General features: G+C 39.6%; 1 protein-coding gene across 1 annotated transcript in view; it reads right to left on the bottom strand.

Moving 5' to 3' along the window:
• LOC136837042 (superkiller complex protein 3) overlaps positions 1 to 15,760 on the bottom strand; it is a 43,500-nt gene that overhangs the window by 25,376 nt on the left and 2,364 nt on the right. The window contains exons 2-8 of the mRNA XM_067101618.1: positions 13,386 to 13,551; positions 11,087 to 11,173; positions 4,143 to 4,244; positions 3,308 to 3,441; positions 2,246 to 2,444; positions 1,095 to 1,311; positions 675 to 824 (exon numbers count right to left, since the gene is read on the bottom strand). Of these exons, the coding sequence (XP_066957719.1) occupies positions 675 to 824; positions 1,095 to 1,311; positions 2,246 to 2,444; positions 3,308 to 3,441; positions 4,143 to 4,244; positions 11,087 to 11,170 (886 nt within the window). The 5' untranslated portion in view covers positions 11,171 to 11,173; positions 13,386 to 13,551. The remainder of the gene's footprint in view (positions 1 to 674; positions 825 to 1,094; positions 1,312 to 2,245; positions 2,445 to 3,307; positions 3,442 to 4,142; positions 4,245 to 11,086; positions 11,174 to 13,385; positions 13,552 to 15,760) is intronic.

Here is a 15,760-nt window from a genome sequence, read left to right on the forward strand (position 1 = left end):
TCTATACTTAATGTTTTGAATAAAAAGATATGAAGATTATAAAAAAACTACAGCAGAAGTGTACTTCTTACTAACAATAAAAGCACCTCAATTATAACAACGGAATGCTGAACATTAAACACAAAATTATAAATACTCTTGCCTTTTAAAGCAATTACAGGTTCTTACACAGTTCTGTACCGTGTCAAACACTTCATCCGCTAAAATATCTTTAATGCTGGTTTTACATTTACCTATCAAGCCTCTCTCACTTCTGACTAACACGCCCACTTTTGCATTTACTTATAGAGATCATTTCTTGGATATGTAAAAATTAGTTTCATTGGTGGAACTGACCATCTTTAATGCTGGTTTTATATCTACCAAGCTAGTACTTCCTACACCTCTGACTATCACACCCAGTTTTGCATTCAATTACAATAACATGTCCTGAGATTCTATATATACTGTTAAAACTTTATTTTTCATCTTATTGTTTGTAAAAACTTACAAATCAGAAGGAAGCTTCGAACCATTTATACAGTGGCCTTCTCCGGACAGTAGAGGTCTACTGTGGATGAAAGCTTCCTTACCTTATTCATCACTACTCTCACTGAGTTTTTATAACAAATTTTTAAAATTTTTATTCTCCATAAAAACTTGCATTAAAATAGCCAAATATTTTCAAGACTTGCCAACTCTGAAATGTGCTCGAGCTTCTGGTAACTGTTTATCTTGCTGATACAGGAGACCTTGGGCTAGATTACCCCAAGGAGATGCTTTGTTAAGGGTAAGGAGTTTTGAAACATACTTCTCAACTTCTTCACGATCCAGAGGGTACTCTCCTGAAAGTGTTACAGATTTACATAGTCCTATGATTTTTAATCAATTAAAATATATCTTATAGAATTTCAAAAAGGAATATATATTTATCATGACAGCAGATGCAGTTAGATGGACGTACTGCTAAATACATAGTTCAAATGTTTTATGTATTTACACATTTTATTCCACTTATAATTACTATCAAACCTTTTCCAGCACTAAAAATATATAAAATAAGAGTTCTGTACATCAACTAAAAAGGTACATGGTACATAAATAAGCAGACGTACCATCTCCTTCTGTTGGGTTGGCAGTCATTTCCACAAAGGTTCGGCACAACCACTCCAACGGGAAATAAGTAGGAAATATGGCCAACATTGCCTTCGCGGCAGACACCAACTTCATCATTTGTCGGGTGCGATAGAGCAAGTGCAAATAGCTTTGGTAATTACCCTCATTATCTCCCAACACAGATTCATTAAGTACATTTTCCAATGCCTCTTGCAACTGTGGGTGGAATGAAGTAAAAAAATAGTTCATTAAAATCAGCAGCCTACAAAATACACTTTGCAGCTTAACTGCAACTGGTATTTCACAAAAAAATTATGAACATTATGAACATTGCTTTTCCCTGCACTACAAGACAAGAAATAAAAGTTTGGTTATTACAAACACTATGTCTTGTCTTCAAACAGAGCACTGAAATTGCACTTGTAAGGCTGGCCATACTTTTTTTTTTAAATTACGGACGAAAAACAGAATATGGACACTCTTAGGGCAAATGAGTAAAGAGAATGGCTGGAAAGAAAAAAAGACAGAAACCAGAGTAGCTTGGGAATGAAGGGACGCTGTATGAAACCTTCAGTACCATCTGCAGTACACCTGTGATACTACAGACAATTTCTGAAGGAAACACTCATGGCCTCAAGTACTAAATTTACCTGTCAAAAGGCAATAACAGCAGTTATTCATTCATACATATATGTGGACCAAAAATACTAAGTCACAGTATTTTCAAATGAACTAAAACTGTTCATAAACTGAGAGGGCAAACAAAAGTACATACAGTAAATGAAAATGTTTTCAAGCTTTATCCACAAGGTCCAGTGACAGAAATACCCTTACACTGCATTACAGGAGTCTTAATAACTTACTCAAGTACTACTTATGTGCAATGCTATAAGACTGTTTAAACTAAGCATTAAGTCATACTTTTAAAATCATAAAAATAGTTCCTATGATCTATTCTTAATGTGACAATAATTACAGAAAAAAATCACTGAAGGGAAAAATAAAATCAAAAGGACACAATGAAATGAAAAAGCCCATTTATAACACTGATAAGTCCGATGGAACACTAAAAAAGGAATTTTAGTACTTCCCTATAAGAAATAATAACTCACTCAGGGATGTGGATGCACTGTACTGTGCTGATACACACCTTGGGGATGTCCTCTGGAGACAAATCTTTGATCCCTGAAAGAATCTGCACTATGCTCTTCCATGCTTCATTAACTTTCCTCTGAGCTTTCAGTTTAGTCACAAGTTCTCTTAAGGTAACTGAAGCTGCGACAGCTTCATTGTTGTCCAGCTGTATTGTTGCTAATTTGCGATAAATACCATCAAGTTTCTCTTCATCACTGTATGTGAAAGAAACACAAAAATTACATGAGTGAATATCTTAACAATGAACCAACACTAACACCAGGAATAGGATGCAAAATGCAATTTGTTTTTATAACAAAAGTGGTTTTTTCAGTACAAACCCATCACTTGCATTAGCCTACATTCATGGCCTTCATGAACCCCTTATTAACATGATCAACAGCAACCATAAGTGCAGACCTATCTCACAAACTCCATGAACAGAATCTATGGATTTCCATAAGACGGTGAAACATTTACTTGAACAATTAGGGGAAAGGGAGAACAAAGCAAAAAATACAGTTAATTTAAAGGGGCAGCTTACTGACAAAAAGCTAGACACAGAAGAAGCGAGGTTCAAGCCTGCCTGGAACCCACAATCTATGAGTTGCATACTAAACACAGCTAACCAACAAGCAAAAGATCCCTCTATTCAGTAGTAGTGTCTAAGATTCAAGGAAACAACATATGTGAGCAAATGTGTATATATAAGCTTGCTATGAAACCAATTAATTTGATATGAAAAACTTTTTGTTCACTTAGAAAATCAAATAAAAATGCTCTTAAGGACATGGGAATAAAACAATGACCAATAAAGCTACTTACTCTCTACATAGCAAAGAAAGAGCCGTTATATTTCATCAAACATCCACCTAAAGTTTTTTACTCCTGTCATTTAAAAAAAACTTCAGGTCAAAAAATAATCCTGTAACATCTTCCAATAACAAAGTTCAGAGTAAACCGTTTACAAAGACGGTACTGAAATTAATACTGGATAGCATTCTATGCAACATAAAAAGGTGGTTTAATTATTATAACACCTAAGTACACACAAGGTTGAAAACAGCTTATAGCTTACTCTTGAATAATATCTTTGAGTCGCGATAATATTGTGAAAAGCTCATCTTTCGTTGCAATATCTGGATGTTCATCACAAAGCTTCTTGAGTCCCTGCCAGGCCACCGGACTTTCTGGATCAACTTGTGTTGCTAACTACAAAAAAACCAAAAACAAATGAATGGTATATTAATGGGCATAAAAAATTTAATACATTTAACTTCTTATAGATGTTCCAAACAAAACTTTCATTACCATAAAATATTCAATACAGTGCCAGCATCTGAGAAGAGTTACTAGCTGGAAGTTACGGCTTAAGCTATATTTGACACAATGATGTGGCCTTCCACAAAATAGAGCATTATTACCACCTTAATATGAAAAGACAGAGAAAACGTATCTATTAAATATTTGTAATTGTGGAGATAAATATATATACTATAGTCATTCCAGTCCTTTTCTTGAAAATCAAAACTAACAACAAATTCCCAGCACAAAACACCAAATAAAGTACAAACATGAATATGAATGAAGCCAAAACTGAATTAAAAAAAAAAACACACTTCTAATGGCAGCTAATGGTGCTACAGAAGATTCCTTCTCAAAACCATGTGAAGGAGTGAACTCTTTTGATGAATAACTGTCATTCTTGATATATTTGGCACTTTAGCATATCCATCTTGACAAACAAAAGAACACATTTGGAATATACTTCATTGGTATCTTGTATAGAAGTTTCACACAAAAAACTGGAACTCCAAGCCTCATACAATAAGAAAAATCTTACTATAGTTTCACAGTAAAAAGGAAAAGAGACGTAACATAAAAGAAAATACAGGGTATCTGGCATAATTTACCATCAAAGCTTTCTTTGAGTCATCTGGTTTCCCAAGTTCCTGGCAAGCTCGTCCAAATATGACAAGTCCATTATAATTCTTTCGATCATGCTTCAGAACAACCTGAAATAAAATACAGCGTCAATTATAAGGATATCTGTAAATAACGAAAATACTGTAAACAAAACTGCACAACTTTGATCTTATACTGTAACTTTAAGATTAGTGGATATATCATTGTTATTATCAGGTACTTTAATGTGACAAGTTATAAATGGACAATAAAATAAAAGTCTTTATTTTTTCTACAGCTTGAGAGGACTACGTATGGCAATGTAAATATGATGTACTGTGTCAAAATTTATTGCAGTTTCAGAGTTAAGGGGATTTTCCACAACCAACCCCACACATTAGAGCACTTAAATTGTACTGTCACTATAATAAAATGCTTTTCACATTAAATTTTAATGAAAAATACCATGGCTTTCTGTGGGAAGACCATCCAAAACTATTACAAAATAGGGAGGGAAAGACGTCACATTCAACTTTATAATAGCCCTAATCTAAATGCTCCCCCTTAGCATCCCTAACTGCCTTCTAATTGCCTTATGGGCAACTTGCCAAAATGCACAAGATGATCAGTTGAAATAAATTTAAGTCTATGACATGACTGCAAGACTGCCTAAAATATTATTTTTAAAAAAATCTAAGATCAGGTGACTAGATTATAATGACCGGCGCCCTCAGGCAATTCCCGACACTGGGTGCCCAAATGAGCCAGGCAACTAGATATGCAGCTAGCATAGCCTCCTAATACCGGAGCTGTTGAACAACGGTATTGTTTCAAACTGGCAAAGACTCTGGAGCCGCATTGAGGAGGGCATGAACCTGAAGGGGCACGCCTGCTCCCGAGTCTGAATCCCAAGAAGGGATAGGACCTTTCTGCAACCAAGATGTGAAAGGCGTCGGAAAGGTCTATAGAGGTGGCATTTACGGCTCCACGAGCGCAGTAGGATCCGAACCCACAAGACTGTAAGCAACCGAGACTTGCGCATGAATAAGGAAAACAAACGGGACACGCCGGAAAAATTTTCCAGTGGAAGGGAACTTCCTTGGCAGACTGAAAAAGCCTGACAGGCCATTCACAAAGACCCCAGAACTCTGGCCGGGGCTGATTGAACCTGATTGGGGGGACAACAGTCCAGCTCCACCCCGGGCCCTGATATTTATACTCTGGGCCCAGGGACTGAAGTTCCAGTGGCCCCAGAAAATGGTACAGCCTCCCACCCATATGAGAAATACTACAGGGAGGAGGCTTGATTGCCTCCCATGAAGCGAATGCCTTCCCAATTTCTCGGAGAGGAGTAGGATGCATCCCTGCCCCTATGATAACCCCTGAGGGTCAGAGCCTCTGGCCAAATGTCTAGTGAAAATTCTTTCCTTAGGTTTTCGCCATGAAGCAAAGAAAACTCCTTTGGCACGTGGGAGGCAGAGACACACAGGGGTGTTACAAGGGGCTGATGTGTTGGCTGAACCCGCACACATCGAGGTGGAGGCTGGGAGTGAGAGCTGACGGCTGTCTAGGGGCAGAGACCTGAAGAGCCTGCACCACCGCCTGAGCAGGGGGCTCTGAACTACATGAACTTCTTGCCGGACTTGGGACAGGTCCCGGCAAGATCAGACCGTTTCTGCTCTTAAGGGTAGACACCCATGAGAACGGAGGCTCTGGGTAACCATAGTAGCCCCAGACGGGTCAGCTCAACAACGCCCACCTGGGAAAAGATTAATTCTCCAGGTGAAACTGTTCATAAGATTTTTCAGCTCAAGGCATGAACGGGCAAGCCTGACTTACACCCTGTTTCAGCTTCCAAAATTGACTCGGAAGCTTAGGGGAGCTGTACGCTGAATAAATTAGAAGCGTAGTCAGGGTTAGAAGATTCACTGTGAATGTATCTGTGATATCTGTCTCCCGGAAATGCCTCAGCGATACATTTTCAAAACAAGCCTGTTGATAAGAGGGGCTACATTCGGAGCACAAGGGGTAAGAAACAGGGCTCTCAAAGAGAGCATGGTAAGACCCCACAGCTGGCGAGAACTTGGAATTCTCCGCCTGCCCGGATCGTTAGAGTTCTCAGGAGACGATGTGTCCAGCCCCAGCTGAGGGCTCACTTATGGATCCTGCCAGACAGATGCCATGCTCGTTCTGACAGTCTGGTAAAACCCGGATAAGAGGATACCAGACCGGAAGGGAAGAAATGCCCTTCCACCAACCTCCGTGTGCCCACAGTCCACCCGACAGGAGGGTGCCTTCATGCTGGGAAGCATAAAGGAAGGCACCAAGATTCCCCAGACTGGAGGGGAAAAGAGGTGGAGATGTCCGAACGATAGAATTCCAGAACGGAGCAGGACTTGACAGGAAATCCATTGACAATGAGTCTTGAGATTAATCTCTTGGGATTTAAGCTCCTGGGAAAGGGAAGGCATGGACCATGAGGTAGATAGTTAGTTTAATAGGTTGACAATGACCCTCAAATCGAGCTCCTTATAAGGAGACCAGGCAAAAGAGTTTTCAACAAAGGAAGGAGGGGGTAACCGCCTTGCTTTGCTTGGGCCAGTGTCCCTTTCAGAAGACGAGGCCAAACTCGTAGATGGCACCGGATTAGAGATCCGAGACGAAAGCCTTGAGGGGGCCCCGGAGCTGGGTCTTCTTGGTTTGAAAAAAGGGTCTTTTTTTTTTTTTTTTTTTTTTTTTTTTACCGACTTCACCTTAGGGACGGTAGACCAGGAACCGAGGAAAAGGGATGAGAAGAAAACAAATCCCCTGAAGGAAAAGTTTGCCTCACCTAATTCCGAGCTAAGCGGAAAAGGTTTGCCTCAATTATTCCCGCACCTACTTATCGCTCCGGGACGATGTTCACAGGTCCGAGAACGAGACAGAAGGCCGCAACGTCCTTCAGAAAACCCTCGGTAAACAATTAACTTGAGGCGAAGAGTTACGAGACTTGACCAGCGGCCGGCCTCCAGGAGGGGGAAAAATTAGGACCCCAGACACCGGAGGAACAACTATTAATAAGTTATATAAGACGGAGTTAGAGAAGGAAAAACCGATAGGTGCCATATGAAACCTACCAATTTTCCGAGAATCTCGGTGGAAACGGAGTTTGGCGGAGGAAATCGAAAGGCGATATATTGAAACCTACCGATCCACCGAGAATCTCGCCCGGAGAGAGCCCAAACACCGAAAGATTAACTATTAATAACACAAGAGGCAGAGAACCGATAGGTTTATATGAAACCTACCGAATTAACGAGAATCCATCTTGGAGACGGAGTTTGGCGGAGTGAAATCGACATCCAGTATATGTGAAACCTACCGATTTATCGAAAGAGCGACTATTAATAAGCCACATGAGGCGGAGCTTGACGGAGGTAAAACCGACAGGTATATATGAAAACCTACGGATTCATCAGGTAGCCTGCTCGGGAGAGCATAGCTTAACGCAATCTGCCGGGTGCCAAACGACTAATAATAAGCCAAAGGAGGCGGCGTTTGGCGGGAGATAAAACCGACTGGTGTAAATAAAACCTACGGATTCATCAAGTAGCCTGCTCGGAGAGAGCATAGCGTGGCTTTACAACCTTCCGAGTCAAGAATAAGTCACATGAGGCGGAGTTTGGCGGAGACGAAACCAACAGGTATATATAAAACCTACGGGTTCATCAAGAAGTCTGCTCGAGGAGAGCATAGCTTCATCTTCATAACCTTCCGTGCCAAACTATAAATCCAAAACAGACTGCGCGCACCGGAATGGGAGCTATAGACTCGTGACGCTGGTTTGTTGCAGGATAGCGGAGCATTCCTGCACTTGACAAAACCAGCCGAAAACGATGAGAAAAAGGGTATGCTGGAACGGATGCCGGAGCAGAGTACCGGAGCAGCCATAGCCTCGTCAGACCAGGAAAACCCCGGAGAAAACCGGAGAGAAAACCGGGCTAACAGGACAAAACTCATAGACATAAAAACAGAGTCAACGGAACAAGGAGAGCGATCATGTTTGAACAAAATGTGGGAAGGTTATGAACTGTTCAAGGAAGTGGGCGCGACTCCGAGCCAAGAGAGGAAAACCCCGGAGGAGGATATCCCTGAACGTAAGTGATAGCGGTGGGGAATAAACGCCGACCGCTAAACACTAAAACCGCCGTAGCAGTAAGCAAGGAGAGCGCCCAACAAGATAACAAAACACCGAACAGGTAGTAGCAAAAAGGAGGGGGAAGTCTTGAAAGTAAATAAAGCAGAAGACAGTTAGGTGAAGAACGCTAACTGGCCTCGTATGAGATCCCAACAGTGAGGTGCGAACATGTAGGAAGCACCACGAGAGGGAAATAGTCGACGTAAAGGGAAGGGGGAAGGATAGGCCAGGAGGTTGGTAACCCAAAGCAGCGACCAGGGTGGGACAGCACTCCCGGGCGCCCAGAGATTCTCATAGATCCCCTCGCTATGTAAGCTGTGTTCCAACATCGGGCGACAAGAGCGAGAGAAAAAGAGAGGAAGGGCAAAAACCTCTGCCAGGAGAGCAATGAAAGATAAAAGGAGTGTGAACAGGAGTGGGGAGAGCACTCCTGGTCACCTCCAGGTCCAGGTAGAGTGCCAACTCAGACACACCGAGGGACAATCAATCAATGCAGAGGGAGGGGATGTAGGCTACAACATAAAATAAGGATAATTCCTCTCAAGCCTTGGAAAGTTAACAAACTTTGAAAACAAACCAAGGGGAGAGAGAGAGCAAAGGATAAAAGGGAGAGAAGGGGACTCTCGAAACCACAAAATAACATATATATAGTCGGTAAAAGAAGTGTGAACAGGAGTGGGAGAGCACTCCCGGTCACCATTGGTAACAACCCAAAGAAGGATTGAACTAGGATAGGCTACTGCAGGTAAACCTCGCTATTCCAGCTTAACTTATTAGGAACATTAGCCTAAGTGAAAAGCCGGAAACAGGGAGAGGGTGGACGAGGGGGCAATATATCCAAGCCAAAACCAAACAAAGGGAAGTACCAGACATAAAAACACACATGTACAGAACGAGATCACCGACATGAAACTCATACATACAGATCGAGATCGTCCACCCTCTAACGAATTTTTCCCCGAAGGAAAAAGTGTTACAGCCAACCCCTAGGCTAACCTAACTGAGGCGATGTAAAGGAAGGAAGCCTAGGAGAGGTAAGGGCTAACCAATAAAAAAAAAAAAAAAATCATAATAAAACAAAAATTGTCTATAAGGTACATGTAGGAGGATAGGCAGGCCCAACACAACATGGACGTGAAGGGACATGACCGACCTCCAGTTAAATGAAAGTATCCCAAAATTAACAAAATTCAAAAGCATCCAAGCACAAGGTCAAAAATTAAATGTAACAATGAAAATCATGTTCCCATACACTTAGAGAAGTGAGTCTAAAACAAGGCAAAATAAAGCCAAAATAAGAAGCTAATAGGCCCGAGGGGAACCACGTAGCCTAAACAGCAAGACAGCACTTGACCAGGGGGAGGAACACAAAATTCAAAATAAACAAAATTATAAAAACAAAGTAAAAACTGTAACAGTACCAATGAAAATAAGATCCCCAAAGGCTAAGAGAAGTGAGTGACAAAAATAAAGCATAATGAGGCCATGATAATAAGCTTCCAATGGGCTCAGAGGGGGAAGCTCATTAGCCTAAACGCTCAACAACACTTCGTAATGAAGCCACGATAAAAGCGAATGGGCCCGAGGGGTAGCTCGTAGCCCTAAACGCTAAACATTACTCCCGTAATGAAGCCATGATAAAAGGCGAATGGGCCCGAGTGGGTAGCTCAGAGCCTAAACGCTAAACATCACTCCCGTAATAAAAATCACTCGTAATGAAGCCATGATAAAAGCGAATGGGCCCGATCCAAAGGGTAGCCAAAAGACTACTCAAACGCTAAACAGCACTTCGTAGTAAATGGGTACAGAACAAACAAAAATTAATCAAACCCACTAAAGTTAGGGATCATTAATGGTAAAATATCCCAAATAAAAAGGGATACAAATAAAAACACAAAACAAACATGCCGACCCAAGACCAAGAGAGGTCAATTTGAAACGTGAGAGGAGATCGAGAATACAGGCGTTATAAATCCCTTTAATTATTAAACTAAAGGAAAAATTTAAGCCTCAATCGCCTAAAAACAACAAAACACTGGTACTCAAGTAATTGAAGAAGAAAGAACCTTAAAGGATGCCATAAAAATCCAAAATAGAGCACAAAATAAGGATCACAACGAAATGGCGTGTAAATATGAAAAACGTGCTAAAATGGAATTCAGAGTTAGTGTTGCCTTGTATACAGTCCGCACACATTAGTGCATTAAATTGTATCTGCACTCTCTCGTTGGGACTTTTGACATTGGGAATCTCTATAGGATAAGGTTCTGTGTTTTTGAAGTTCACCCTTTTCCAAACACGACTCCATCTAGTGGAGCTCGCTCTGGGGTAGTAGCTCCAGCATTTCATTTAGCATTTCTCTGGTATCTATTGCCTTATGGGGAATTACCTAGAAATAAGTGCTGAATGGACTATTTCACCGGTGACATGGGCCCCTCCCAGAAATAGATTTTTCCTTTGTCAAAATAGTTTTTACATGCTTTTGTTATCGTATTTTGTGGGCCATCCATAGTAAATTAGCTCATCATACACTAATTCTGTACTGTATGGATCCCAGAAGTTGTAGAGTACACAAAACATTATATAGGGTAACACTGTTAACAGAAGATGGCCAAAACATTTTCACAGTGATGGCACACAAAAAGTTCCTAATTTCGTACCAGTTATTACAATTACCACATGATACATGAAAACAAGTTAACAATCCAATTGTACATAAAGCTTACTTACGTAAAACAGTTGCTACTTTCAAAGCATAAGGAAACTATACATTACCTTACAATGCTTCATTACTGACTCAAAGTCATTGTCTTTCATAGCCTTCTTGGCTTCCTTGAGAGCAGCTTTAACTTCAGCCATTTTCTGAAACAAGATGATAAAAAGTTAAATACTGTACTTCCCTAACACATACAGCACTATTATCCTTGTTTCTTAATAAACAAATGTAAAAGCCTTCAACTGCCAGTCAGTACCTTTTGGAAAATCAACCATCTTGAAATTACAGGCTAAAGTAATTAATCAAATATGGTTCCTGCTGCACGCCTGCTTCTACAAATGATCAATGATGCATAAGGTCATAGGGTGGCTACTCAACGTCCGACTGTTGCCTACACAAAAACTCCCAACCTCAGAATTTTTCAAGATTTCAACCATTTATGAATATGCTAAGAACATTTAATCTAAGTTACCAAAAATACCACTACAATACACCTCAGATCTCTACCTCTTTATACAGGTGGAAACAAGTACAATGATTACTGGCTTGCAACACAAGTAGTCACTGAAAAATCCTGCTATCATGTGACCTGTATAGATGGCACTAGGCCGGTTCCAGTTAAGGTCATCATCTTTAGCTAATGGTTAAAATGCTCATTTTTATTTCAGTACTACAATATCTGTATATTAAATTGCAACATAGAATACATGATTACCATGAAAGAAACACAATGACTGATAATACATTTACAGCTGAAATTCATTTCAACTTGCTTATAAATACAAGTTTTGAATGCTGAAACCACCATGGTATACTGCACTGTCTGAAATTTTCTCTAAGTTATTTTCACAAGTTCAAAATGAAAACATAAACTTCTCAAAATGCTTCAAAGAAAATCAGACCTTAATTATGTATTCCCTAACAGTAATAATTTACCAGCTATCACACAATGGAGTTCTATAAAACAAATGTACATTGCATCATTGAACACTACTACTCACAGCACCATCATTAAAGTTTCTGTCTAATCATTTTGCAGATTGTAGGCTATGTGATTAGCAACAATTATGGGTGATGAAGAATCATGGGATATCAAATGTAAGTGTGACAAAAATCACACCGATTAACTGCACCAACGGTAAGAGCACTACTGAACAAATGGTTATCAGGGGTAGGCTGGTGATCACAAGGTGAATTCTTCCTCCAATCTCTCATTCAGTGAAGAAATGTCCCAAAACATTATGTGATGAATATGCATAGAAACTGACAAGCAGAGAAGGGTCCATTACTGCAACAATGGAGCACAACATGTGCGCAAGAATACTTGCAGTGCACTAACAAAAGTAGGCCTAGGCTATGACATGTACAAGACATGTACACAACAAAGTACAAGCAAGGAAAGTAATAGGCAATAGCCTATGAGCACATGCAGTGTACAGACACAGACAGTGCATTGCTCACCCAGGGAACAAGCACAGGTAGCGCATAAGCAGGCCATGAGCTAGGACAGTTCATAAGTAGGTATGCCACTAAGATTATCACATCATCACATCCAAAGTCATTCCAAAGAATCTAAAACTGCAGTCTTGCTCCTGGACCCATTCCTTCTGCAATATTTGAAATACTGAATGGAGAGAGGACTAGCAATTGATCAGTGTTCTGCTTAGTATCATGCAGGGGTGTCTTTTGGGGGGACTGGAGGGCGGGTGGAGCTTGACCCATCAAGATACTGATGGCCCCTCAAAAATTGGTTTGCCCCCTAAGCCTCTGAAATAATAATAATAATAATAATACAATAATAATAATAATGATATGTGGATGGGTGTGGCACACCTGTTTGCTGCTTTATTAACTCAAAATACAGCTCTTATATGGCTTTAAAATGCTCCAAAATCCATAGAAAATTTCCCAAAATTTCTCGGGGGGCCTTACAGCGTCCCCAACTACCCCCAGCTGGTAGGGTTCGCTTCGCTCGCCACCCCACCCACACCATAAGTTCTAAACCTTTGCCCCACCCTCCAAGAGATTTCTGAAATGCCACTGGTACTTTATAGGCTACTTGCTAACGGAACGAATATCTGCAACGTTCCAAGTACACATTCAAACGAGAGGAAATTTGTAAATTTAAAGTCGAAAATAAAATAATCATTTAAAGTAGCACCGACTAAACAGCCTCGGAACAATAAAGTCTAACCACAGGGCCGTTCAGGGCACCATGACATACCATAAGTTAGCCACCAGGCTAAAATATGCGTCCTAGGCCCTGCTATAAGCCCATGACATGGCATAAAAGTCTGTTTACCAGGGAAAGTGGAATGTCCTGGACAAAGTCACCTTAAATGGGAATGCCAATATTACCTTTAAATGGATGCTGAGAGGTATTTAACAACATAGATCCGAATCCCGATGGCAATGTGGGCCGTACTTGTTCATGACGTGGGGTACGGTGGCGAGTGCAATGTTTACGTTTCTTCTTCTTGTTCAATGGCGATGGTACTTTGTCTCCTCGTTCTTGATGCGTTTACTGAAAAATGTTACACCAGTTTTAGTCTAAATATCTCTTGACCTGAATGCTAAGCTTACTTTTTCTGTAAACTTTATTGATAACTGTATTATAGTAATCTTGGCATTTTAGTGCGCGCTATTTACAAAAATATTTACAAATTCATCTGTAAAGACGGTGTTCGTTTTACTGCATCTTGATAAGACATATTTGGAAATTTTAAGTTTACATTTAAGAATATTTATTCTACAATTTACATCTAATTATAATATCTACTTGCCCATACTGCATTAACATATAACGAAATTTTAGGATATGTTTTCAACTATGAATGCATGAGTTGGTTACTCGGAATGTCAATAATCAGACTGAAGTAGCCCCCATTGCCAGATCTCTGGTACTGCATATATATTTTTGTTTGATTTATTTCCTGTGAATATTGTCCATCGACATTTATCAAAATACATTAGTGTAGTTGCGTTTTTGTTATATTTTATTTAATGAATATCTGAGCTTGCTTTCAAGGATTCAGCACCTATGAAAAAGCACTGCAGGGGAAAATGATACACTCAAGCCCCGCTTCGTAAGAATTAATTTTTTGTGTTCGAGTGTGTTTTTTTTTTTTTGTAGATTCCAGTACCTGTTTTATTTAACGTCACTCAATAGTGGTTATAAATTTTTCAGTAATCCATTATTATTCCATTTCTACTTTTTTCTTTGTTACACCTCCAACCCCGTTTCTTATAATTACTGGAAATGCGCTACACAAGATCACAGTGTTTTGTCTTGCTCCATTATATTTGCTCATTATGAGTGAAAATAGCCATCAGTTACTCAATTACTTGTCAAAGACGCAGCTAAAATCCACTGAGGGTTTTACCCTAAATGTGGTTATTACTCACACAAAAGAATAAGTCCAATTTCATAGAGCATGGTCACTTAAGTCCCTCCCTCACATAATCGAAAACCTTATCTCGACACAAGGAATCTTTCCTGTCGATAACAGTGAATAGGCATTCCGTATTTTCTAATTAACCGTAAGCTGGATTTAGGCGTCTGACATTATTCATCTCACATGTCACTAATTTGGTTCTTGTATCCGATGGGGCTGGCAACCTAATTTTGACATACTTTTCTTGTACTACATGCTTGGTTTATTATTATTATTATTATTATTATTATTATTATTATTATTATTATTATTATTATTATTATTATTATTATTAGCTCTAGTTATCAGGTCAATAGTGTTAGTTGATCACGTCGTCCAAAGCTTTCTGCATACTTTTCTAATGTCTCCATATAACATATTGACTGTGGAATTTACTCTGCATTTCAGAGTTAATGATTTTCTTAAAAGTTAAAATTATTATTATTTAGTTATTAAAATGATTGCTTCACAATATCACTGAGTGGCAAGTTACCACAGTCCTGTCTTTTCCACCAAGCGGCCCTTGTTGTGGGATGTTGAATAAATGATTTATGATTTTTAGCATTTTCATGTTTGTCTTATATAGGATACTGACTGCAGTATCTAGTCAAATTATTCAGAAAACACAAAATAAGTCAGATAATTCTGCAATTCTTTATTCCTCTGGACATCACGAACCCGAGAATCAAACAGTTTGACTGGTCCATCATTCTTTTCACTTTCAGGATCTGGAATTCTCTCCTCTGTGTTTTGTTTCCTTAAATGTTTCATCCTTTTTTGTAGTGGCGTTTTCTTTGAAGGAAAATAATTTTTGTGTTCTCTTAGCTTTAGGTATGTGGAGATTTTCTTTTTTTATTACTAAATAATCTTCATGCATTCAAGTCTGTGATAAAGTTTTTTTAGACTGAGTCAATATCGATATTTGCCTGTGAATGTTTTTTTTTTATTATAATTCCCTGTATCCGTCAAATCATTTCCACGAGTATTCTCAGCTTCACTAATGCTCTACTTAATTGGAATACTGCCATGGGTATCCTCGACGTGCTTCTTAATGGTACCTCTTGAATGGGGACACAAAATCCACTTTTTGAGGTACACCATAGTCACATATCCTACCCGGAAAGGCAATGACATCACAGACACACATGATCTATAGACGCATCTATTTATTTATTTTTTTTTTTGCAGCGAGTGTTACGAACATCCTCCAGCAGCGATTAAGTAGCATGTGTTATATCTACCGTGACTATTAGTCATCGTCCAAACTCAATCAACCCACCGTGTCACTGTGCTTTCACT

Source organism: Macrobrachium rosenbergii, chromosome 57 (genome assembly GCF_040412425.1).
Source record: "Macrobrachium rosenbergii isolate ZJJX-2024 chromosome 57, ASM4041242v1, whole genome shotgun sequence".
Lineage (NCBI taxonomy): Eukaryota > Metazoa > Arthropoda > Malacostraca > Decapoda > Palaemonidae > Macrobrachium > Macrobrachium rosenbergii.